This window comes from Phyllostomus hastatus, unplaced genomic scaffold (assembly GCF_019186645.2).
Source record: "Phyllostomus hastatus isolate PE091 unplaced genomic scaffold, TTU_PhHast_1.1 phas_scaffold_93, whole genome shotgun sequence".
In the NCBI taxonomy this organism is placed as follows: domain Eukaryota; kingdom Metazoa; phylum Chordata; class Mammalia; order Chiroptera; family Phyllostomidae; genus Phyllostomus; species Phyllostomus hastatus.
Window position 1 is genome coordinate 4016782 of NW_025334042.1, and position 26143 is coordinate 4042924.

The window sequence follows — 26143 nt, forward strand, 5'->3', positions numbered from 1 at the left end:
CTCATATGTATGAATTGTTTTGAATAGAAATTGTAGTTTGGAAGTTTGTAGCCATTTCCAAGAAAGAATTTGTGCTGTTTTTATTACTATGTTACAGAAGATAATAACAAAAGTAATTGGTTTACATATCCTTATCTTGGGGGGGAAATTAGTTTAGAAGATACATTTTGAATACTATTTAAATGTTTTTTTCTATGTAACTGCCTTCATTGCGGTAGTTATGTGTATGTTGGATGTTAGTATACTTGATGAGGTCTAAGATTGTCATGCATCAGGTTTTTAAGCAAATGTTTCATATTCATAAATCCTTCTTAATAATTGTCAGTTCATTTTTATCTCCATTTTTAAAAATTTCACACATGAGAAGAAACTAAGTAAAAAGAAGAAACGTTCCTCCTGATTATCTGAAGTGTAAATTATCCACATCTGTGACAAACCATTCAGTTTCTCCCCTCTTCCTTCAGAAAGGAGTCTTTAACATCAGCTCATTATGAGCTTCTCTGATCTGCAGAAAGAAGAATGTTACAACCTAACCAGGTGGATTATCTGTGGATACTATGGGTAATAACTGACACTAGTGATTTGTAAGTGGACTATTTATATGGATATTTGTTAAATTTGAAATACGGGCAAAGAATGAAAGTGGGCATTAGCAGCGCATATATTAAATGGAATTTAGTAATTTTAAAATATCACTTCATGTTTCTTGAAAAAAGGGAAACAATTCATCTATAACTTAACATATTTTTGTTAAATTAACTGGAAAGTATTTGGAAACTGGTTTCCTTAATATGCTGTTCAGCCAAAAGTTTTGGAAGATCGCCATCCAGAAAACAAAATTATTCATCAAAAAATGAAAACTGTGGGGAAGAAACTTTTGAAGATTTACTTTTGAAGTATAAACAAATACAGTTAGAACTAGAGTGCATCAATAAGGATGAAAAACTGGCTTTGAGTAGCAAAGAAGACAATGTGCAGGAAGATCCTAAAACATTGAACTCTGAGGACCAAACAAGCACTGATAATGTCAGTATTATAAAGGACTCAAGTAAAGAAGTAGCTCCTGAGGAGAAAACACAGGTCAAAACTTTTCAGGCATTTGAATTAAAACCACTCAGGCAAAAATTGACTTTACCAGGAGATAAGAACCGGTTGAAAAAAATTAAAGATGGAACGAGACTTTCCCTGAAATCTGACACTACTGAATCCAGTCAAGGTAATGAAATTAAACACTTCAATTAAGTAATGTGATTCTTTTTTTCTCTAAAGGGGTAACTATTTTGGTGCTTCGTTGAAATGATTCTAATTTATCTGTAAATTCTTTTTGTGCTTTCTACATAGACAAATTATTGAATGATGACATTTGTATTGTTCCATTCTAATCTTTTTTTTCTCTTTCTTTTTTTCTTTTGGCCTTAACATGCTGGTCAGAACTTACAGTACAATGTACAATGTATATAATAGTGGGCACCTTTGTTCCCTAACTTAAAGGGAGTGATTTTGACATTTATCATTAAACATGGTTATTTGTTAGGTTTTTGTAGGTATCCCTTGTTGGGTAAAGGAAGGTTTTGTTCCCGCTATTGCTTGGTTGAAATTTTCAGCATGAAATGGATGTTGAAGTTTATCCTATCTTTTTTATTATTGAGAAGAGCATGCATCTAATTTTTCTCTCTTAATTTATTACTGTAGTAGATTATATTACCAGTAATTCATTTTGTGTGTAACTACCCTTGCATATTTGGGATAAATCCAGCTAGTTTGTGATATTTTTATACATCATGGATTTGGTTTATTAATTATTTTTTAATAAAGGTATTATTTATATACAGTAAAATTTATTCCTTTTAAGTGTGTAGTTTTTTGAGTTTTGACAAATGTGGGCAGTTGAGTAACCATTTCCAGCTACCAGTTAGGATATGGAATGCTTCCATTAACTCCCATCAATTCCTCTATGCCACTTCGTAGTCAGTCCCTTACTTCCCAAACCCCTTAGCCCACCTGGTGACTACTGATCTCTTTCTTGTCCTTACAGTTTTGCCTTTTCAAGAATGTCATGTAAATGGAATCATGCAGTTAATCATCTTTTGATTCTAGCTTCTTTCACTCAGAACAGCGTGTTTAAGATTCATTCATGTGCTTATATATATCAGTAGTTTATTTTTTATTGCTAAGTGTTCTATTGTATGGCTGTGCTATAGTTTATCCACATCCTAGTTGAGGGGCATTTGAGTTCTTACCTTTTGGGGCAATTTAAAAACTGCAAAAATAGAGGTTTGCTAATGCTTTGTTTGGAATTTTTCATCTGGCTTTAAAAATTGTAGTATTTTATCCTTCTTTTGCTTGCCATGTTTTAGGATAAGGTTGTGGTGTTCAAAATGAGTTGAGGAGTGGTTTCTTCTTTATTTTCTGGAATAGTTGAAGATTGGAATCATTCCTGGGATATTTGGTAAATCTTGCTAGTTAAAGTGTCTGTGCCTGGATGGTGTTTTTTCTTCTAGGAAGGTTTTAAACTATTGACTGTTCATTCTTTCTATTTCTGGTAAAGCAGTTTAGGTAAACTATATTTTGTGTAGTAATATGTCTATTTCCTGTAAGTCATAAAGTTCCTAAAAATTATTCTTAAGCATCTCTTGCCTTTTTAAAATTACCTGTAGCATTTATAAATTGAGCCCTTCTCCCTTTTTAAATTTCCCCAGAAATAAGTCCATAGTTTTTAAAATTCATTAGGTTTTGGCCTCTCCTATTAAGGTAATTTTGGGCTATGAACTTTCTACTTTGGCTGCATCTGTGTAAATTTTTAAAATTCAGTTCTAAATATCTTCTAATTTTTCTTTTGCTTTGACCTGTAGGCTATTTGAAAGTGTGTTTCTTAACTTCCAAACATGCAGGTTTTCCAGCTGTATTTTTTGTTACTCATTTCTAAGTCAATTACATTGTCAGAGAATAAGATCTATATAATACCAGCCTTTTAAAATATTTGTATAGACTTGCTTTATTGTTTAGCATGTGATCAGTTTTTAAAATTGTATGGTATGTGTTTGAAAGCAACATATATTGTTAGATCAAGCTTTTTATGTTCTTCCTTTGCTTTTTGATCTTTTTGATCTATCAATTACTGAGAGGTTTGTTAAAATCTGCCATTATGATAGTGGATTTCTGTTTTTGCTTTAAGTACTTGGAAGTTGGAAAATTGACTCATCATTCTCTTTATACTGGAGTGACTGTTTTTATCACTAGTCATGTTTTTGCCTAAAAAGATATTTTGTCTATATTAATAGCCACTCTTTCTCTTGGTAAGTATATATATATGCGTGTGTGTATATATATATATATATATATATATATATATATATATATATATATATATATATATATACAAGGCATATATATATGCCTTGTATATTATTTTTCATTCTTTCAGTCTTCCTATATCCTTGGGTCTCAGATGTCACTTGTACATAGTATAGAGCTAGATTTCATTTGTAATTTAGTTTGTCTTTGTCTTTTAAATAGAACATACAGTTCATTCACATTTTCTCATGACTACTGATATTTGGATTTATTTCCTTTTGGTCCTTTTTTCTTTCTTGACTCAATTTTTTTTTTAATTATAATCGTTTTACTAGTTTGGAAGTTAGTTACAAAGTTTCTGTTCTCATATTGGTTCCTCTCGGAGTTGTAACATGAATTATTATCAGTGATTAAAATCAGTCAGGGTTTTTACCCTCTCCCTGATATATAAGGACCAGTATTTATCTAGCTTTATCTATTTAGTAATTACTTGGCTCACTTTTTCTTCTATGTCTATGTCTTATGCTTAAATACATTTAAAAATTTCCTTTAAATGTGTTTGCTAGATGGAAAAGTTATTTCTGTGTGCCCTCTTTTAAAGACAGTTTTCCTAGGTTTAGAATTCTAGATTGATTAATCATATTCTCAATATACTGGAGATATTTTTGGCTACCATAGTGGATTTTGAAAAGTCACCTATCTTAGTAATTTCTAGTTTGAAGGTAATCTGTCTTCTTTCTCTGGTTGCTTTAAAGGTCCTATTTTTGTCTTTGGGATTGTGTAGTTTAACTATGATGTGTTGATTTTAGTTTTCTTTTTTATTTATCCAGTTTGGAATACATGGTGCTTTTTGTTTTTACTGATTCTGAAAAACTATCATCTCTTAAAATATTGTTCCATTCTCTTTTCTGAAACTCTGTATAGATGTATATTATATTAAATCATCTCACTGTATCTTTAATTTCCCTTAATTTTTCTTAAGTTTCCATCTCTGTAACTCCGCTACATTCTGGGAAATTTCATTTGCTGTGTCTTTCAGTTCTCTGATTCTCTCTTTATCTGTATTTGATCAGCCTTAAGCCCACCTATTGATTTTTAAATTTTAGTTACAGGTTTTATTTTAGTATTTTATATTTTGTTTTTAAATAACTTGGCTCATTCTTCTTAGCTTTCTTTTCTCAGCTTGTTTTTTCAAATGTATCTTTATTTCTTTAAACATGTTAATCATAGGTTTGTTTTGTTTCTTCCCTTTACCTGCTAATTTCCTATATCTGAGGTTTTTGTGGGTCTGATTTCTGATGTTTGCTGTCTCTGCTGGTTCTTATTTTTGGTACCTTCTTCTCTTGAACACTTAGTGACTTTTTTGTTGTTTTAATGAGGTGCTTATTTTTCTTTGAACTTTTTGGTGGGAATATTTTGCCTGGCACAGATCTCCAGAGAGAATTTGCTTTTGCTGCTATCAGGCACCTAAGTAGACTTTTGCTTTTGGACCACTTTATTTTTGAGCTTTTCAGGGTCATATGGTATAAATTTGGTTGCAGACCTGAGTGGTGACTGATTTTGGATGCACATTCTCAGGGATGTTTTTTCCCCCCTCTTCAATGAAATACCATGATTCCAGACAAGCAGCTTAGAAAAGTACAACCCAGTGGGATAGAAAAGACACATATAAATATCATGAACTATGATAAAAATTTGTGTATGAAAACCTGCAGTAACACGGAGGAAGGATGAAAAATCCCCACTTGGGTTTAGGAAGTTTTTCATAGTGATGGAAATGTTTGATATGTGTCTTGAAAAATAAGTCTTTTCCACTTGGGAAGTCAGATGAACCAAGTGAACAGATAAGTCACAGATCTTTTAAAGGATATTGGAATTATGGGTGCATTATGGGCTATATTATATATAGCCATTTTCTGAAAGTGGTTTGATATGAATTTATGAAAGGATAGGTGAGATTGGATTATGAAGGGCCTTGATTATCTTGCTAAAGACTTTAGATTTTTTTTTTTAATATTTTATTTATTTATTTTTAGAGAGGGAAGGGAGGGCGATAGAGAGAGGGAGAGAGAGAAACATCAATGTGCGGTTGCTGGGGTTTATGGTCTGCAACCCAGGAATGTACCCTGGCTGGGAATCGAACCTGGGACACTTTGGTTCCCAGCCCGCGCTCAATCCACTGAGCTACGCCAGCCAGGGCAAGAGACTTTAGATTTTTTAAAAAATCAGCTGGGTAGTCAGATATTTTTAAACAGGAAAATGATGTGATCAGATGTCTGTTTCAGAAAAATGACTAGCAGCAGTGTGAAGAGGTATTGGGAGAACACCAAAAAGAATAAAATTTATCTGAATCAATAAATTATAGTCTTTCTACTCAGGCATTCTCTTCTCCAATCTTCAGCAAAACTCTCAGTTTTGCAATTAAACATTTAATTGGGTCAGCTTTTTTCCCCATTTCTCTCAAACAGCTCTTCTAAACCTTCATCATCAATTTTCATGCTTTTACTCGGCCTTTATGTCTCTTGTCAGCCTATGAGGTTGCCTCCTATTTCAGCTTCCAGCTTCTCACTTCCTGACTGTAAACTTATGTCCATACTGATTACTACTTACATTCCTCCACTTGGAGGAAGTGGTGACTCTTTCCTTGTTTATGGCCATTTTGTTTTAACCTGTATTCCTGGTTTTAACTTTTCCCACCTTCTCTGGGACCTTGCTCCTTCTGTTTATTTTGACTTATCTTTAACCACTTCCTCATAATAGGTCTATTATAAACATATTTTAGATCCTGGTTGGTGTGGCTCAGTGGATTGAGCACTAGCTTGCGAACTAAAAGGTTACACATACCTGGGTTGTGGGGCTAGGTCTCCAAGGTGGAGGCGTGTAAGAGGCAAGTAAGCAATGTTTCTCTCCCTCTCTCCTTTCCTTCTCCTCTGTCCAAAAAATAAATTAAAAAAATATTTATTTCAAAAAACATTTTAGTGTTTTATCCCCAAATTTGAACATTCCTTCCTCCCCATTCTGCATTCTCCCTTAACTTGTCTTTTCAACCGGACTTTCGGAAAGAGCCTGTGCTGACTCTTTTTCAGTTTACCTTTCGTGCATTCTTAACCCAATGCAGTATCTTTTCTACCCCTACCAGAAGACTGAAACTACTCATGGTGAGGTTACTCAGAGCTAATTGCAAAATTCATTTTTCATTTGTATTCATTTTTTCACTTCATTCTTTTATTCATTCAAAAGTTAATGGAGCACTTTACTGCAGGCTCTTAGAAATACATCAGTGAACAAAATAGAGAATTATTTATGCTTTCATGGGCTTGGATTATAGCAAGGGAGACAGTAAATAACAGAGAGAAACTATAGAAGGGTAAGAAGGATAAGGATAGTGGGTACAGGTTGCAGTATTAATGGGTGATTAGGAAGCTTGAATTTGAAGGTGAGATCTATAGAGGTGTTGGAGATGGTAAGGAAATAGCCAAATGGATATGTGGGGGATGAGGTTTCTAGGCAAATAGAATAAATAGCTAGAGCAATGATTTTCTTTTCTTTTTATCTGCATTTTCTTCAGTATCATTTATCCTTTGTATACCCTCTTCCACCTCCACCCACTTTAGAGTGATGATTTTTCTAACTGGTCTTATTACCAGCATTACCCGGGAACTTGGTAGAAATGCAAAATCTCAGGCCCTACCCCAGACCTACTGAATTAGAAATGTTGGAAATAACCACCAGCAATCTGTAAATAATAGGCCTTCTTGTTGATTCTAATGCCTGCTCATGTTTGAGAATCACTGAGCTAGAACAGCGATTTTCAACCTTTGTCATCTTATGGCACACAAAGTACTAAAATTCTGTGGCACACCAAAAATATTTTTTGCTGATCTGACAAAAAATAAGTATACATTTGAATCATTCACACTGAATGACTATTTTTTAAATTGATTTGAGAGAGGTAGAGAAGCATTGATTTGTGGTTTCACTTATTTATGCATTCATTGGTTGATTCTTGTATGTGCCCTCAACGAGGACCCAATATGCAACCTCGGCATATTGGGATGATGCTCTAAACAACTGAACTACCCAGCCAGGGCCCAAATGGCTATTGTTGTGTTGGCTGTTGTCAGTTTTTAAAATTTAACAGCATAAGGGTAAAGAGGTCAGTGTCCCTGACTAAATAGTCAGATATTGCATGTTTTAAAAATTTCTGCAGCACACTGGTTGAAAATTGCTGAACTAGAATAATGACCCTAAGGCAGAAGGGTGCCTGGCATATTGGGAATAATGGGGAGGTCTGTGCCACTAAACAGAATGAGGGGGATGAATAGTGGGACAGGAGAGGTCAAAGATGACAGGGATAGATCATATAGAGCCTTGTAAGAACTTTGGTTTTTATTCTGAATGAAATGGGAGCTATTGCAGGGTCTTGAGCAAAGGACAGGAATAATTTGTTTTATATTCTTAAAGGATCACTCTTACCACAAGGTTGAAAATATTCTACAGGGAGTAGACAGATTTATATTCAGTGATGTTTTTTTCACTAATCTTGAAATATGGGGGTTTCTGTGATACCATACACCTGAAATTTTTAAAAACTCTGATTTTCCTTTTTTAAAAAAAAATTTTTTTCCTTTGTAACTTAACTGTTGATGTCCTCAGTTTTCCATTTTTCTAAGGTGTTTTCAGTAATTATGGTTTTTAACTACCACCCTTATCTCAGTGACTGTATCTCAGTTTATGGTACCATGTAATAATTTCTAAAATACTACATGACTGCACAAGACCAATCTTCATTTTGGAAGTATTGAGTAAGAAGTGAAATAATTTTATTGTAGAGACACATGACGTTGGTAGAATAGTGACTAACTATGTTTGGTTTTGAACAATAACCTGCTTTTATAATCTTTGCATGAAGTTAGATTTATAGTCTAAAAATTATGGTTTGTGCTTGTTTTTAAGGTAGCATTGTGCTCATAGGTTACCTGCTAGCTTAATGGCTACTTGTCCGTCTGCTACCTTAAAGGGAGGTGCTGCCATTTGTTTTAGACAAGATAGAGCCTCATCAACTAATAGTAGGCTTCTCATATAGGAGAAAAGTTTAGTGCTTTCTACATTTATTATTAGAAGTCTGCTTATGTCTCTATTTTTGGTGCATTTTTGTCTAATAATTTGTTACTCTACTAGTGTTCTTTGAAGTATGATAAGTTTTGGTATAATGAGACATAAACATTCCAAAAATCACTATATTGCAAAATTGCACAATAAAAATGACAGGGTTTATGGACAAAATGGAGTTAGAGAAAAAACATTCAAAAACGTCAGCAACACATGAAAAAAGATAGGAACTTAATAAAAAATGGTAGTGCAGCTTTGCAAGTTGCATGGGTAAAAAAAAAAGGCTTGAAATACTACAGTAAATGTCACTTTACCTTGAAAAAGGCCTTAATTGTGCTTATGGGAATGGGAGGTTTCAGCTTATGAATTATAAAGTGCAACAAGGAAGGTTATCTGAAATTGAACAGTAAGCTGTAACACCAAATGTAGATGAGTGTGGTTAATATACAGTGAACTGAAGTAGTCGGTAGATGCTCAAAGTGTAATGGGGTTCATGTATTTCCTACATGACTTAGATAACCCTTAGGTAGTTTTCTGCAAACTGTTAGTGTTTGTTTCTTGGGGACAAATTGCATTTAAGCAAACATGAAATTTGTGTTATGCTCAAATTATTTTCTAATATATCAGTCATGTTGAAACAGATTCACATTTCCAAAACAAGCCTTATAGCAGAACTGACCTGATACAAAATTTGATGGTTGCCTTCTATTTACCTTGTGTCGGGTACTCTTGTAGTAATTTCTCTATTTATTGAATTAATTGCCTATTCTTTTTACCAGTAGGCCTTAAGCAATCAAGTTAGGATGTTTGGAACACTGATTGGTGGTACTTTGGGGGGAAAGCCTAGGAGTTTAAACTTCAGTTGTGTCATCTTGAGGAAGGATTCTCTTAGTTTTTAACTTCATCTGTTTTAGCTACAAAAGTGTATCTCAATGCTGTTGTAAATGTACTGTAATTTTATTATGTGATTTGTTGAGCCGTCATAGATTAGATAATATATAAGTAAGATTTTGTAAATAACTTCATCAGAAATCTGGGCCCAAGGCTAGAATTCTGGAAAAATTGTGTGGATAGATTTAATTTTGTTGCTATTTAACCTACTTCTGCTGATGGTTTTCTAGGAAAATAGATGACCATTTCCTTATTGTATAAATTCAATATAATCTCTACATGTTGATGTTTCATTTAGAGGTCTGAATTAATAGTCATCATTATGTTTTATCAGTGTGTATTATCTATTTGATAATGAAGCCTTACCTCTTATCTACTCTGTAGATCTGTTCTTATTTGAAATAATCATTTTTTAGTTTGGAAGTCATTGGCTGTTAACTTCCAAAATTGGCTGTTAACTTACTATTTAATGTTTTGAATCACTTACCTTGTAACTCTTAGAAATGAGGCTGATATGAGAAGTTTGGTCAGATCTTTATTTTCTCTAACAGTGTTCTTTTGCTTGAGAGATTGAGAAAATGAAACCCTTAATGAGACCCTTTAAAGTAATTAACCTAAGACATTATATTGTATTTTAAGTTGAGTGTAACTGTCTTTTAGAGTATTCAAAGTATGCTATTTTATTTTGAAGGATTAGAAGATAAAGAACAAAATTTAACAAGAAGACTTAGTGCTTCAGATATTCTATCTGAAAAGGTAAGATACTGCTGTGTGGAGTTGGATAGCTCTGTAAGGCTGATTGTTGTAGTGCTCTGCTCTGTTCTTTCGAAAGGGAAATTCTGTCTTGCTTTCCACTAATTTTCTTTCATCGTTGCTTTATCTTTATTTGGATATAAGTCTTAAGGATAAGAAAATATGGAGAGACATCTTGGAATATTTTTCCACTGGCTTCAATTAAATTGTGGTTAATTGAAGTGTTATTTATATCTTTAGATGATCTCATTTGTTTTTTGACACTTTTAAAATTCATCCAGATTTTTTTTTTTTTTTCAATTTGGAGGTGGAGCGGGGGATGTATGCTTTTTGGGAAAGCTTTGGAGTTAGAAAAACCTTGACCTGATATTCAGGATCTAGCTCTTCCTCTTAGCTTACTGATCTTGTATAAGCTATTTATTTAGTCTTTGCTTGCCTCTGTTTTTCTTTTTTACAAAAATGAATTTAACATCATCCATTCTCTGGGTTGTTGTGAGGTCCCCCAGGATAAAATACAGAGGCACCAAGCACTGTGTTTGGCATTTAATAGACACTTAATAACCCAAGCCTTTTCTTTGTTGTCTTAGAGATCTGAAATAGATGAAGTTTATTTTTTAAATTTTATTTATTTATTTTTAGATATGATAAGGGAGGGAGAAAGAGAGAGAGAGAAACATCAATGTGTGGTTGCCTCTCATGTGGCCCCTACTGGGAGACCCAGCCCACAACCCAGGCATGTGCCCTGACTGGGAATCGAACCTGCGATGCTTTGGTTCGCAGCCCGCACTCAGTCCACTGAGCTACACCAGTTAGGGCTGAAATACATGCAGTTTATTCAGTTAAGGTTTCAGCTAGTTTTTATGAGTACATGGTAATGATGCAAAGAGCCTAGGAGCTTTAGGAAAGAGATGGTCCTGAAATTAAGGATGATAATACAACAGATACACACATGCACACAAATACACACACATATTTGTATATTTTTAAATATCTTGACAATAACTTAATAAAGTAAGTTGACATCTGTTTTACAGGTAAGGTAAGATTTATATGGGTACATTAAGTGACTTGCCATAGTTACACAGGTCTTAGGTGTCAAAGCAATGAGATGAATGAGGTTCATGTGCTCTTGTTCCTGATCAGGTAGGTAGCTGCTTTAAACAGCATTTATTTGCATAATAGAATCAGTGGTTTCTTTCTTTTATTCCAAAGGAGTTGCAAAAAAGTAATCAAAGACTATTGAGTCTCAATGGAAAAGTGATGATTAGCTTTAAACTCTCTAGATCAGCACTGTCCAAAATCTAATAGAATTTTCTACAGTAAGGGAAATGTTCTATATCTGTACTCTTCACTGTGGTAGCTGTTAACAACATGTGGCTATTAAGCACTTGAAATGATTAGTGTGGCTGATGAACTAAATTTTATATTCAATTTTAGTTATATAATTTAAGTAGCCACATGTAGCTCATTGCTCTACTGTATTGGTCAGTATGGCTCTAGAACTTCAGTACCAAGCAGTAGAATTTGGCATGTTTAAGTGACTTAGAAATCAAAAAGAATTTAAGATGTTAATTTTAAGTCTCATTTGTTACATATATTTTCCAACAGTGGAAAGAGTAACTATATCTCGATTTCGATAAACTGAAGTAATGATAGTTCTTTAGGGGTTTATAATAGTTCGTGTATGGGTGAAATCAGTGGGTATAGGATCTACTGTTTTCTTTATGCTTAAGCATTAGGAAAAAAAAAAGAATTATATAATTTAATTGGATTTTAGAAAAAATGTAATTACAGTTCACCTGTAAGAAAAAGGTTATTTGATAAGTGGGCTTTAACCTTTTTGAATCTTAGAGTTTTGATTTCTCCTTTTTCCTCCATACATACATGTAAAGGAAAAACATACAATTTTGCATTTAATTTCAAGGGGTAGGGAGGCCGAAGGATCAGACCTCTTTCCTTCTTTCCCCTGCAAATCCATGTACTCCATGTAAAGCTAATTAAGAACCTCTGTTTAGGTTGCCATTATATTTTAGCTAAAATGTAGAGAACTTAATTTGTAAAGTTATCTCAAAAAAGGTAGAATAAAAAAGTCAGGTTTTTTTAAATTGGAAAGAAACTTCTTAAATGTTTGCTCTGAATCCATCTTCCTATTTTAGCTTCCCTGAAGCAAAGTCTTGGATGTTTAAAATACTTTAAATATTTAAACCTTCAGATAAATACCTGTAGGTTTAAAACATACATGTTAAAACATGTTCAAATATAAGCAAATCTTTATATATTTTTTCTTTCAACACTATAAAATTATAAAATATATAGTTACAAAAGTTTGCAAATTTGCCCTGGCTGAGTGGCTTGGTTGGAGTGATGTCCCATATACCAAAAAGATGGTGGGTTCAATTCCCGGTCAGAGTACATACCTAAATTCAGTCCCCAGTTGGGGTATGTTGGAAAGGCAACCAGTTGAAGATTCTCTTTCACATTGATGTTTCCCACCCTCTCTCTCTGTCTCTCTCTCTCTCTCACTTCCTCTTTAAAAAATCAATAAACTTATCCTCAGGTGAGAATTAAAAAAATAAAAAAGTTTGCAAATTTGAATCTTGACTTTAAATGTACCGGTTCTCTGTATTACTTGTAAGGCTAGTAAATCACATGATAACCATTTCATTCTTCATTCCTTACCCCTCTCTTGGATTGATTTTTCTTCTTGAGTTCTCTGGCTTCAGAGTTTTACTCTTCCTTGTTTGGGAAGCCAGGTTAAATGTTGATCTCTAACCCATAACTTTTCCTTTTTTGTGTGTCGTCGTGTTTCATCAGTTGTACCCTTCCCCTCCAACCCTACTCACATATGTATACTCAGATATTCTGTTTGCATTAGCGGGTCTAAATCAGGGTCTAAGGCTGTGGGGTAAGTAATCAAGTTTCTTTATTTTATTTATATTTGCCATTCAAATACTTGCTTTAAAATTAACTTTAAATTTTGATCATACAAAAGATTTGACTTGGTGAAATGTTTAGGGTCAAATAATTTACAATGCAATGATTTCTTTTTTTTTTTTAAGAAACTTGGTGAAGATGAAGAGGAATTATCTGAACTACAACTTCGTCTTTTGGCTCTTCAGTCAGCCAGTAAAAAATGGCAACAAAAAGAACAGCAGGTGATGAAAGAAAGCAAAGAAAAGTTGACCAAGACGAAAACTGTACAGCAAAAAGTGAAAACCAGTACCAAAACACATTCGGCCAAAAAAGTTAGCACTACAGGTGATCATTTCTGTTCCAGTTTTAAAATTGGTTTCAGTTATAAGTATAGTGTCTAGATTTTAATTTAGAAAGTTTTGAGTGTGGAGAATTATAAGGCCTTGAATGGAGGACAGTCCTATGTTAACAGAATTGAGGAACAGCTATATATAACACTTAAAGTAATTTTTAAAGCTCTTTTTTTCTTTTATTCTTTAGAAAATTCAAACTGTAATACATAATGATGTTTATGTATTTATTATCATTTAAAGCTAAACAAGCATTGAGGAAGCAGCAAACAAAAGCATGGAAGAAACTACAACAACAAAAAGAACAGGAAAGACAGAAAGAAGAGGATCTCCGAAAACAAGCAGAAGAAGAAGAGAGAAGGAAAAGAGAGGAAGAAATCAGAAAAATTCGAGATCTCTCAAATCAGGAAGAGCAGTACAATCGATTTATGAAATTGGTTGGTGGAAAGAGGCGGTCAAGAAGTAAAGTAAGGGTGCCAACAATAAAAAAAAATTAAAAAATGAAAGTAAGGAGTGCAAAAATATAAAATCAAAATATTACTCAAATTTAAGCGTCTTTATCATCTTATTTCATAAATTCAGTCAACTAAGAAATTTCTTGTGTTTGATATAGCTTGTTACGTAAATAATTTTTGGGAGAAGGAAAGGTAAGTTATAATTGTGAATGAGTGTTGCAGTTATAAATATTAAAAACAGAAGAAATAAAATACTTAAATTTATAGTTAGTAAATCCTACATTTAGCTTTTCATCATTTTCTAATTAGAAGAAAGTAGGATCACTAAATTGTAGTGGACACTTTTTCTAAAAATGGCTCTTATAAGGGGCAGAATTTTATTCATTTTTCATTACTTAGTAATGTAGAGTTAGGAGAGTCATGATTAATTAGTGTAGACCATTTTAAATAAAGTTATGATACAGGAACAGACTTAGTGGCTATTTAGTTATCAAGCATTTGTGAGCCTTTAGTATGTATAAATCATTGATAATGACTGAATGACTGTCTTTTTTATGGATGGTGTCAGGAAGTATATTAGAAATTTTATATTAATCTAGTGCTATTATCAGTGATAATTTTCAGAATTCTCTGCTTTGAGACTACGCTTGTGAATGTACTAATGAATAGGGGATATTAAGAGCTCTTTAATTCTGGGGAGTCAGGAGTTTAATTTTCTTAAGGAATTTATAAATATTCCTATTTTGAACTCCAAAAATCACTTTGATAGAATCCTTTTTTAAAAAAAAGTATTGTATTTGCACATGACTCTTATATCTATCTGTGTAGGTTTTGCTAGTTTTTAGTTTGTTATGAACCATCTCTGTGAGTGAAACATTGTAAGGGTACAAAAAGAAAATATGCAAACATGTCCACCAAGAATTTCTAGTTTTCAGCTATTAATAATTTATAACTAAAATATTTATGGAGTTTTTGAAATAATCTAAATATAGTTTTGATGATATAACACTTAGATTTATTCATGTAGTTTTTTATACAGAGAGAGGCCATAAGTATTCAAGATTTTGATGTCATTTTATAGAGGAATAAGTGATTAGTAGCTCAATTAACTCTGGACAATTTTATCTTTATAGATATAGTCCTTGTTAGCTTCTATTTCCTGTCTGACAGTTATCAACCACCTGTTGTGTGCATTGAATTTTCCAAATCAAATGTGATAGACAGGTCTAACTGGATTACTATGAGTTTTGAGTATTTTTTTAGAAAATGGCTACAAATTGTTTCATACTTTCTAGCATGAGAATAGACTAAGAAAATGCTGTGAAACTAAACATCCTGTGTAATTAGTCTTCAGATCCTGACCTGAGACGATCCTTGGATAAGCAGTCTACTGACGGTGGAGGAGGCATTTATCAATATGATAACTATGAAGAAGTTGCTATGGACACAGATAGTGAAACCAATTCTCCAGGTATGAACTAAAACTTAAAACATTTGCATGTTCTATTTAATAATTATTAAATAGAAAATGGTCATGAAGTTCCCCAAAACCTTGAAAGAAATGTGTAATTAACATGAAATTTATTAGTAGATTGTTCAACCATAGACATTATTTGGTGGTGTAACTACTTGGAAAGCAAATCTCAAATTGTAATATTAACTTTTATTTCCAAGTGTTTCTTCTAAGTAGCATTTAAATAGAAAGGCATGTTTAAACTCTTACCTATTTGATCTAAAAAGTGAAGATTTTAAAAGCAGATGAGAATAGTGCTTTTAAAAAATGAACAAAACTTTGACCTCTTAAGTATCTTTATATCAAGATATTTTGGATTTTAGTCAAAATGATCTTTTTTGCTTTTAGACTTCCTTCTTCCTCCTTCCAGTGATGATACCTTGTAGGAATTTGGAGAGGGAAGGTGATACTAGAGCCATCTCAGGGAAGACTGGTTAGAATGGTCAGGGCTGTACCTCACTTAGATTGCATATTCCAAGATGTGACAGTAACCTGGAGAGCTAGAGACTTGCTTTAGTTGTTATTCAGGATGGTTGGCCCTAATATATCTATTCTTAGTAAGTAAAACACATGGAACTGAGGCAGGCTACCAAATGCAGTTGGCATTCAGAACTAGAAGACTTACTTAAAAGACCATACAATCAGTTTATTTCTCCCTGTGGCTATATTGTTACACAAAATCAAACTAGAATCCTATATTAGTGTGTGTAGACCAGAGAGAAGACAAAAATCTTTGATTTGGGTAATGTTTATTGTTTTTAAGCTCATGTTTGATAATCTTACATATTTTGTTTTCGTAATTTAACTCTCTTTAGTCAATCTCTTGTTTTCTTATTTCTAAGTTCTTAGAGATGATTCATAGTAATTCTCAAGTATTGACAATATCATTAATACACTATATTTCCATGTAACAATATTATGAGCTATACTTTTAAAAGAATTTTGTAAAAATAGTATAGAGGATATATTCTGTAGTCTTTGTCAGATTTTAACTTTTTCATATTCACTAGAGATATTTGTATTTTTGAGAAGTAAAATGTTCTAAATTACAGTGTCAGTTGAAATGGTGTCATTAGGCCGAAAGTCAACCCCATGCATGTCATGTAGGTAATGTCCATATTGAGTTGAGACAACTGGGACAAAGAAGGAACATTAGATTTCTCTAAGGTTATGTAATTATTGGGTAGCAAGAGTAGTCTGAATTTGCCATGTTTTGAACCACTGAAGATAAAATGCACATTTATTTTTACCTGCTACCAAAGAAGACTTGCTAACAACTGAGATATATCAGTAACTACTTAAGAATTATTAAAATGTGGAATTCAGGCCAAGATGGAGTAGTAGGTGGAAACACTACTCTTCCTTGCTCAGCCAAAAAAGGGATAACAACCAATTTAAAAAGAAAAAGCAATCAGAACTGCCGGAAGATCAAACTTCATGGAACTCTGACAACCAAGGAGTTACAGAAACATTCATCTAGACCAGGAGGAGGGAGGGGTAGTGACGGGCTGGTGGAGAGGATGTGGGGCAAGGAGGCAGACTGCATGGACTAGGTGGGGGCTGGCTGACTGAGAAACTAAAGACTCAAAACCTTTGGCTGTAAAAACCTGTGGGGGTTGCAAAGACGGGAGAAACTTCCAGTCTCACAGGAGTGTCTGTTGGAGAGGACCACGGGATGCTAGAAGGGCACAGTCCACTTGTGAGAAGCCAGGGAAGTGATGGAAAGTGGGGCTAAAGTGGAGCAAGGGACATTATTCCCTCTCTGACTCCTCCCCTACAGATAGCACCACAACACAGCAAACAGGGTTGCCCTACCCTCAGGAATACTTAAGGCTCCACCCCTTACAACATGACAGGTGTGCCCAGACAAAGAATTGTGGCCCAAATGAACGAACAAATCAAAACTCCAGAAAAAGAACTGAGTGATGAGATATACAACGTGTCAGATGCAGAGTTCAGAACACTGGTAATTGGGATATTTACAGAAATGGTTGAGCTCATTTGCAAAGTGAAGGAAGAAATGAAGGCTATACAAAATGATATGAAGAAAAATATACAAAGAACCAACAGTGAAGGGAAGGAAACTGGGACACAAATCAAAAATTTGAAACAGAAGAAAGAAATAAACATCCAACCAGGACAGAATGAAGAAACAAATTAAAAAAAATGAGGAGAGGCTTAGGAACCTCTGGGCCAACCTCAGGGGGGACAGGGCAGAGGGGAATAAAGGGGAGAAAAAGATGGGACAAATATAATAGCATAATCAATAAAATACTTTAAAGAATTAAAATGTGAAAAGTGTTCACTATTGATTAAACACAGTAGGTAATTCTTTACATTTCTAGTCCTATTTGCTTTCTATACAACTTAAATAGTCCATTTCATTACTTTGTTCCTCTTGAAGGGTAGAATGGACTCACCACTATTTTCCTTTAGTTGAGGCACTTTAGTTCAGGGGAATTGTTTGTTTTATTGCTTAAGAACTATATTTGTAAAAAAATATATTTTGAGCCTTTCCTGCTCTATTCCATTTTCATTATTAGGTGAAAATTAGAACAGATTGAAGAGTTTTGAAGGAATAACATCAGCTTAAGTTGATGGCTGACTTTGTGATGACATAAAGATAATTTTAAATAGGTAGAAGTGGTCTCTTGGAGGTAAAGATTTTATTAGAGATTAATGAAGTCTAATTTGCACTCTACCTAGATACATATGTATTTCTCCAAACATACCTTACATGTAGCTTACTTATGTTGAACTATTTCTGTTAGTATAACTTACAAAATATTTTTTTCAGCTCCTTCACCAGTGCAACCACCATTCTTCACTGAATGTTCATTGGGTTATTTTTCTTCAGCGCCATCTATTTCTTTGCCTCCACCACCTCAGGTTTCTGTAAGTGAGAATTGATATTATTTCTAAGAAAATTGTATTACTTAGTGTCATTTCTAATGTGTTTTGAAAAACTGCCTTGTAATTAATGAATGGTTAGGTTTGAAGAGAGCTTAAAAAAAACCCAAACAATTGTTTACCAAAATCAATAGCTATGAAATCTGTGGATTAATCTGTTGATTATTTACTGGCAGGCTATTCATTTGGTAGATTTTTTTTAAAGGAGAAAAAGGATGTTGTGGAATCACAAAGTCAAAAGTTATTTCTGGATTGAGAGATCCTAGAGACCAAACTGAATCTTTGTCAATAGGTTAGAAGGAATCTTGCCATTTCAGTTCCTACGTAGACATCTGGTGTCCTCCTAGGAAGTTTAAGATGAGAGGAATGTTAGAGCAGACAGTGAGAGTGAAAGCATTATTCTTTTTTCCTTGAACTGTTTTAAATGTCAAGAGTAACATTGGAAGGTCTTTCAATCATATGTATATTTAAATTTAGAAATTTGGGTAAAATTAGTTTTCTTTATAAGATACTCTCTAACAAGCCATTTCACAAGAATTTAGAAAGGTAATAGTAAGTCTTCCTAATGTTTATTTCTTAAAATACTCCGGACTATCCATTTTCCAGAATTCCAGGTTTCTAATTTTTTTATTTTTACTTAAATATCATGTTCTCAGTTTTTTAATATCTTGTTTTCAAGTAGTCATCTAGAGGAATAGATGTTCTAAAATTTGATTTTTATATTTTTTTAGATTTCTAAATAGAGATAAGAATGGGAATGGAGAAATTTGTATAATTATCTTGAAGTTTGTAAATTAAACATTGCAGATATTGATTTTATTTTTACAAAAATTACACTTTTCATGGCTGAATATTGAATTCTGGGAGAGTTTTTGAGGTTTGCAGTATAACTAAGCTTACAGCTAAAATAGTAACCTAAAGCTTACCTTTTGCTTGTTTAATGATACTCCACAGATGAACATTTAGAATTGGTAAAATTTGTATTGTAATTACTTTTTCTTTTTAAAAAATAGTCATTGCCACATTTGAGCCAGCCTTATGTGGAAGGCTTATGTGTTTCTCTGGAACCTCTACCTCCTGTACCACCTTTACCACCTCTTCCACCTGAAGATCCAGAACAGCCTCCAAAACCACCTTTTGCAGATGAGGAAGAGGAGGAAGAAATGCTGCTTCGAGAAGAACTACTTAAATCTCTAGCCAATAAAAGAGCTTTTAAACCAGAGGTAATTTAAATACCTGAACCGCTAGGTGGTGCTCACGAGCTTAAGTTTTAGGTTGGAGTAGTCTCTGCTTATTTGTAATTTGGCGCTTTTATAAAGTAGGGTTAAGTATGGAATTCATTTGCTCAAGATTTTTGAAGGTAACAGATTTTTCTTTTCTTTCTTTTCTTCTCTTCTCCTCTTTTCTTTTCACATTTGCCTCTTCCCTATTTAGGAAACATCCAGTAATAGTGACCCACCTTCACCTCCAGCTTTGAACAGTTCACAGCCAGTGCCAAGATGCAATCTTTCAATAGTCAGTATTAATACAGTATCTCAGCCTAGGATACAGAATCCAAAGTTTCACAGAGGACCTCGTCTTCCACGAACTGTCATCTCGGTAAAAACAAATGAAAAGTTTAATCCTATTTTTATTCAAACAGGATGTTAGAAATTTGCATGCAGTTCTACTGTCTCATTCCCCACATTCTTGTTCATCTATATGTACATATGCATTCATATGTAAATACAAATTTACTTTTTATTAATAGTGAAATAGGAGAAGCTTCTTCATGTACAGAAGGGTAGAGTTTATGATGTTTGGGGGGAAGCATTATATTCATCAGAATAGTATGGTTTTCTCTGCCATTTCCTCAAGTTTTTTCTATGTAAATTTGTCCATTCAGACTTTCTGTCTATTCTATAGTTAATTTTAGCAAAGTATATTTTTATCCTCTGCATCTTTATTTATACTTTGCTTATATTTTTCCAGTTAATAACTATACCGTAAGAATTTATCTATGATGTTTATTAAGGAGATGAAATGACTATTTTTTGGTCTTATTTTCTAATGGTTTCAAAGTAAAATGTATAAATGGGAGAAAGCAAAGTCGAAATCTTGCCTGTTAAGTAAACCAACTTTGGCTACTTAACCTTTATATATAACTGCAAAAGCCAAAATTTTAAAAAATTATTTAAATTACTAATTTTTACTTTGGTTGTAAGAGCTAATTTAAGATAACATTATGGTTCTTTACAGAAAGTTCGCTAAAATAAAACAGTGTAGAAGGTGATAATAGCGGTGTCTTTAAAGACTGAGAATATTCAGTATTGTATGTTTTTGGCATATAACCAGTATTGTTAGAGTGGGACAAAGTCAGTTATGCACTATAACTAGAACAAACCATAGACTGTGTACTTGGAGTCTATTATTTTTATGGGTTGAAATTTAGATAGGTTAAGGGACTTGTTCAAGGTCATGCAGCTAATAGTGGTAGGGCCAAGAGAAGAATAGAGGTACTTTTGTCATTAAGAGTAACAAATTTATTGCCTTTGCAGCTTCCAAAGCATAAATCAGTGGTTGTAACACTGAATGACTCAGATGACAGTGAATCTGATGGCGAGGCTTCCAAGTCAACAAATAGTGTTTTTGGTGGATTGGAATCCATGATTAAAGAAGCAAGACGAACTGCCGAGGTGAGTGCAATAATGAGAGAGAAAAAGAAAGATAATTTACTGACAGTCATTAAAGTTTATTTTTCCTGAAAATTAGATCACTTAAAGGTAATGATTTTTAATGTATTAAATTGTGGATATATTTTAAGTGTTTTATTATTTGGGCTTTATATAATGAAGCATAAATAAATTTAGATGTATTTAGCTGTTGATCCTCTTTATTTTTGTTTCCAGTTAATTAGTCCGGTTTTCAAATAGTAGATAATTGTTTTTCTGTACTAAGGAAATTTACTGTTTTCAAATTGTGTTATATTACCAGAAAACAGTTTTTATTAAAATATGTGATCTAAGTGCAACTTTTATCCCTGTTCCTACTGCCACAGTTGTTTAGCTATGATTTAGTTCAGTTATTTTCAAATTGTAGGTCCTGAAAACTTAGTAGATTATATAATCAATTTTCTGATTAACAACTAGCCGGGAGGGGTGAAGTGGGTAAAGGGAGTCAAATATATGTATATGGTAGCAGAAGGAAACCAGAGTTTGGGTGGTGAGCACACACTAGAGCAGGGGTGTCAAACGCAATTTTTGCCAGGGGGCCACATCAGCTTTGAGGTTGCCTTCAAAGGGCCAAATGTAATTTTAAGACTATATACATTTAACTACTCCTTAACTAGGGGCAAGGAACTCGGCATTGCCGCAAGTCGAAACAAGGTGCTGGGCTAGATAAAACCAGGTGGAGGGCTAGATTCAGTCCTCGGGCCTTGTGTTTGCCACCTGTGCACTAGAGTATGCAGGTGTCAGCAGATGTCAAATTATAATGTTGTATATCTGGAAATTGTATGTTACTTTCCAGTGTTATCCCAATAAATTTAATTTAAAAGAGAAATGGAAATTAATGGAGGTAGTTATTTGTAAGTCTGTAAGTACACACTAGGTTACAATGTAAACTATACCTCTTGGTGTGGAATAAGGAAAGCTGTTGATCTGGTTGACTTCAAATGTTTACTAGCAAGCTTCAAAACCGAAAGTACCTCCAAAATCTGAAAAAGAAAATGATCCCATGCGAACACCTGAAGCTTTGCCCGAAGAAAAGAAAATTGAGTATCGATTGTTAAAGGAAGAGATTGCCAAGTAAGTAGCATTTTGTATAATAAGCTTTAAAGGTATGTGCTGTTTTCGGTACTTAACTAAGTCTCTCTACAGTTTGTTGGCATTGGGAAATATATAGTGATTTTATTCAAGATGCAGAGTTAGTGTCTTTATAATTCACACAGGAGGGGGAGCCAGATGATCATCTATAGATTTGAATACAGTGATACATTCAGATCAAAACAGCTTAGAAAAAGAGAAAAGCTAATACAAAGGAGAACTACACTATCAGCTTTTTTGTCCCAAAGATTTTATTTACTTTTAGAGAGGGGAAGAGAGGGATAAACAGAGGGAGAAAAATATCTTTTGGTTGCCCCTGGAACACACCCAAACGAACTTGGGGACTGAACGCACAACCCAGACACATGTCCTGACTGGGAGTCGAAATGGCAACCTTTTGCTTTGTGGAACTACACCCAACCAGCTTAGCCACGATGGTCAGGGCTATATGTGATTTGAAAGGAAATTTGGATCATGCATATTGGTTGTCACCATTATTATTAGTTAATATGATTAGTATTTTTACTTTATGTTATGAAATAGAATACATCTTCAAAGAAAATTTATAACTTCAGTTTATTCTTTGGTGTAATTCATCCATCTTTATTATTTTAGTCGGGAAAAACAGCGTTTGATTAAATCAGATCAGCTGAAGACAAATTCATCATCCCCAGCAAACTCTGATGTGGAAATTGATGGGATTGGCAGAATAGCAATGGTTACTAAACAGGTTTCAGATGCAGAAGCAAAACTTAAAAAACATAGGTGAGCCTCATTATCTGATTAAATACTGCATGTATCTAATGCTGCCATGTTAGACGGATATCTTTTTATGGTGTATGTCAATACTAAGTACATGATATGATTACAAATTCTTTTATACTTGGTAGGACTTTATGAGGTTATCATTTTGGTGAATTACGTATTTACATTAAGCAATAGTACTAATGTTTAAATAAAAATGCCAAAACTTTAAAGGAGTTTTTTTCTCTTCAGATTTATATATGGTTTGTTCATTGCTTAAAAACACTTATGAAACTTCTTATTCGGAATTTTCTTTAAAACTCCTGGCATGATTTTTGAAATACCTTCTTTGAAGGCATATTTTTGTTGTTAGTAGTGGACTTGGCTTTTGAAAATAGTTATTACTTAGTCTGTTTAATGAGACACATGGTCAGATATGGTGTTATTTTAAAGTGTTAATATAAAGTTAAGGGTCATAAATGTCTTACATGTTTTGTGAAATTACTGTATTGTTCAAGTGGTGTTTCAGAATTTTGAGAACATGTATAAAACCTCATAAGATGAATATGTTGAATAATAGAATCTATTTGAAATTCATTGGTATATTTTGGGGTTATTTTATTGGGGAATAATTGACATGAAGTATAGTTTTGAGTGTACAACACAATGATTTGATATTTGTATGTATTGTGAAATGATTACCACAGTAAGTCCAATACCCATACATAGTAAAAGCATTTTTTTTGTGATGAGAGCCACTACCATGTATTTGATGGAAATAGTTACAACATTTATGGATGTACCTTTTTTCCACTCCAAACACTCTGATATCATTAGTTGATAAAGAGCAAAATGGTTTTAGATAACATCAACATTCCTGAGCTTTGTTCTGCCAGTCCCCTTTTAGGTTTACAAGAGTGAGAGGGAGGTTCTGTGCAAAGATGGTAAGACTTTCCCTGTCCCGTGTTTGTAACTTACTGACCAATTCTTAACATTTAAATCTTGATAGTAAAAAAATGATTACAGTGCTGAATTAATTTGTTGAAAAATCATTAACAGTAATGTATAAACAGTTTAATTGTTTCTAAAACAAGCTTCAAAAGTTTATCTACCTGTAGTTAATTAAGGAAAAAAGGTGGAAATTTATAGCCTCATTTCTAACATTATAGCCACCCTGATGTTTTTAAAAGTTTACAAAGTGTCTTAAGCTTTGAATTATATTTGTGCTGTCATACTTTATTACTTCTAGTATGTGCCATTATTTTATACATTACTAGAAAGAAAACATGCTTCTAGCTGAACTATGATATGCAATAATATTGAGACATATCCTGATAATTAGAGATCTGAAAAATGTGCTTTATAGTTGAAATACTTGTAATGACCATCAACTTCTAAAATTATCAATGAGAAGTGGTTTGTTTTAAAAGGAGGAGATTAAGTTAAGTTTACTTAGATTCTGTTTCTTTAATAACTTAACAAATGAAAAGTTTTTTAAAAATTATTTGTCTTTTTACTTTCCTTTTTATCATACAATCTCTGTGTTTATGATTCATTCTAGGGAAGCTTTTATTTGTTGATTGACTGATTGATTTTTAGAGAGTGAGAGAAATATCAATTTGTTGTTCTACTTATTTATGCATTCATTGGTTGATTCTTATATGTTCCCTGTCCAGATATTGAACCAGCAACCTTGGTATATAGGGACAACACTGTAACCAACTGAGCTTACTCAGCCAGAGCTTATGATTTTTTCTAGATGTCAGTTGTTGTGACTGTTAAAATATGATATCTTTCTGGGAAGGTTGCTTTTTCTTTCTTTTTTTTTAACCATAATACAGTCATAATTTGGTACTCATCAGCTTCAGAACGTAAACCCTGTACTCATCACATTTTGATGAGGAAAAAAAAAATATTTCAGCACTTGGTACTTTCTTGGGACTTGTTGCACTTGCTAGAATTTGTATGAGTCATGATGCTGCCCCACAAGAGAAAATGCTTCATTGTTTGGTACTCGGTTTCATCATGAGTTCTGGATTGAATTAACGATGAGTACTGAGCTACCACTGTATTTAATAGTTGAAAAGATGAAAGTTTATATCCACAGATTTGTCTTTTGTCTTGTTTTACTTATCAGTTCCAAACTTTAAATCTGTATGTCATTTTAAAATTAGACTTCCTTTTCTCTTTCCTTGCCTTGCATTAGATAAAATGAGTTAGATATTTTTAATTAAACGTGCTTATGTTTATTAGATATTTATTAGCATTATATGTGAAGCTAAACATAGCAGTTTTCTGCCTTAAGTCCTTAGCTTTCCAAAGTCACATAGGGTCAGATTCCACCAACATTAAACATTTATTATTAACAACTTTTTAACTGTAATTCACGGTACTTAGATTTAAATGATTTTTTAAAAAAATTAGACCCATATTTACTTTTATAAAATGGAACATTATGTATTTGAATACCTGTGTGATTGATGAATATGAAAGTATTCATCACTAGCATATCATAAATATATTTTTAAAAATGAGTTACTGTTACGCTCTGGTTTCTCTTCAGATTGTATGAATCTTTTGCCTTAAAAATGAGTTACTGCTTTGTAAACTTTATTCTGGTGATGTTAGTCTACCAGTTTAGAAAAGCATTAATGAGAATTGTTACTTTTCAAATAGGATTCTCTTGATGAAAGATGAATCTGTTTTAAAGAATCTAGTACAGCAAGAAGCTAAGAAGAAAGAATCTGTTCGAAATGCTGAAACAAAGATTGCAAAACTTACAGAACAGCTTCAAGCAACAGAGAAAATTCTCAGCGTCAACAAAATGTTTTTGAAGAAGCTTCAGGAACAAGTAATGTTCTTTTTTTAAATAAAAATACCATAGTCATGTTTACTACACGTTTTTTATGGGCCAAATTTTTAATAAAATAATTTTCTCCCCTGAGACATAATATTGAAATATTTCTATTTTTAGTTGAATACCCTAAACTTGCTGCTGTGTTAAGAAGTTATTTCCTCTTCTAAGGTTTACATTTACGTTTTCAGAATTATTCTGTGTTTTCAGATTCACAAAGTACAGCAACGTGTTACGGTTAAAAAAGCTTTGACTCTAAAATATGGAGAAGAGCTTGCTCGGGCAAAGGCAGTGGCTAGTAAAGAAATAGGAAAACGTAAACTGGAACAAGATCGCCTTGGAGTAAGTTGTTTGTAGAAATATTTTATTTTTGGCAAGCAGAAGATTTTTATGATAGTTTTGAGAGTAAGAGGTATAAGAGATAATTCAGGTTCTCTCTTGAATATTCAAAGAGTAAGATTAAAGCTTTGTTTTTAAGTGATGTCCATGTTTTTGGAACCTTGTTTGTTTATTATGTACTGCCTTTTTTTGTGTTTTATAGATCATAGATT

At 33.1% G+C, this 26143-nt stretch overlaps 1 protein-coding gene across 1 annotated transcript in view; it reads left to right on the plus strand.

The window, feature by feature from the left end:
• ZFC3H1 (zinc finger C3H1-type containing) overlaps positions 1–26143 on the plus strand; it is a 55694-nt gene that overhangs the window by 4722 nt on the left and 24829 nt on the right. Inside the window, exons 2-14 of the mRNA XM_045829968.1 lie at positions 803–1216; positions 9989–10053; positions 13110–13308; positions 13557–13780; positions 15116–15239; positions 18079–18176; positions 19205–19414; positions 19626–19790; positions 20729–20866; positions 21855–21976; positions 22610–22759; positions 25415–25589; positions 25803–25934. Of these exons, the coding sequence (XP_045685924.1) occupies positions 803–1216; positions 9989–10053; positions 13110–13308; positions 13557–13780; positions 15116–15239; positions 18079–18176; positions 19205–19414; positions 19626–19790; positions 20729–20866; positions 21855–21976; positions 22610–22759; positions 25415–25589; positions 25803–25934 (2216 nt within the window). The remainder of the gene's footprint in view (positions 1–802; positions 1217–9988; positions 10054–13109; positions 13309–13556; positions 13781–15115; positions 15240–18078; positions 18177–19204; positions 19415–19625; positions 19791–20728; positions 20867–21854; positions 21977–22609; positions 22760–25414; positions 25590–25802; positions 25935–26143) is intronic.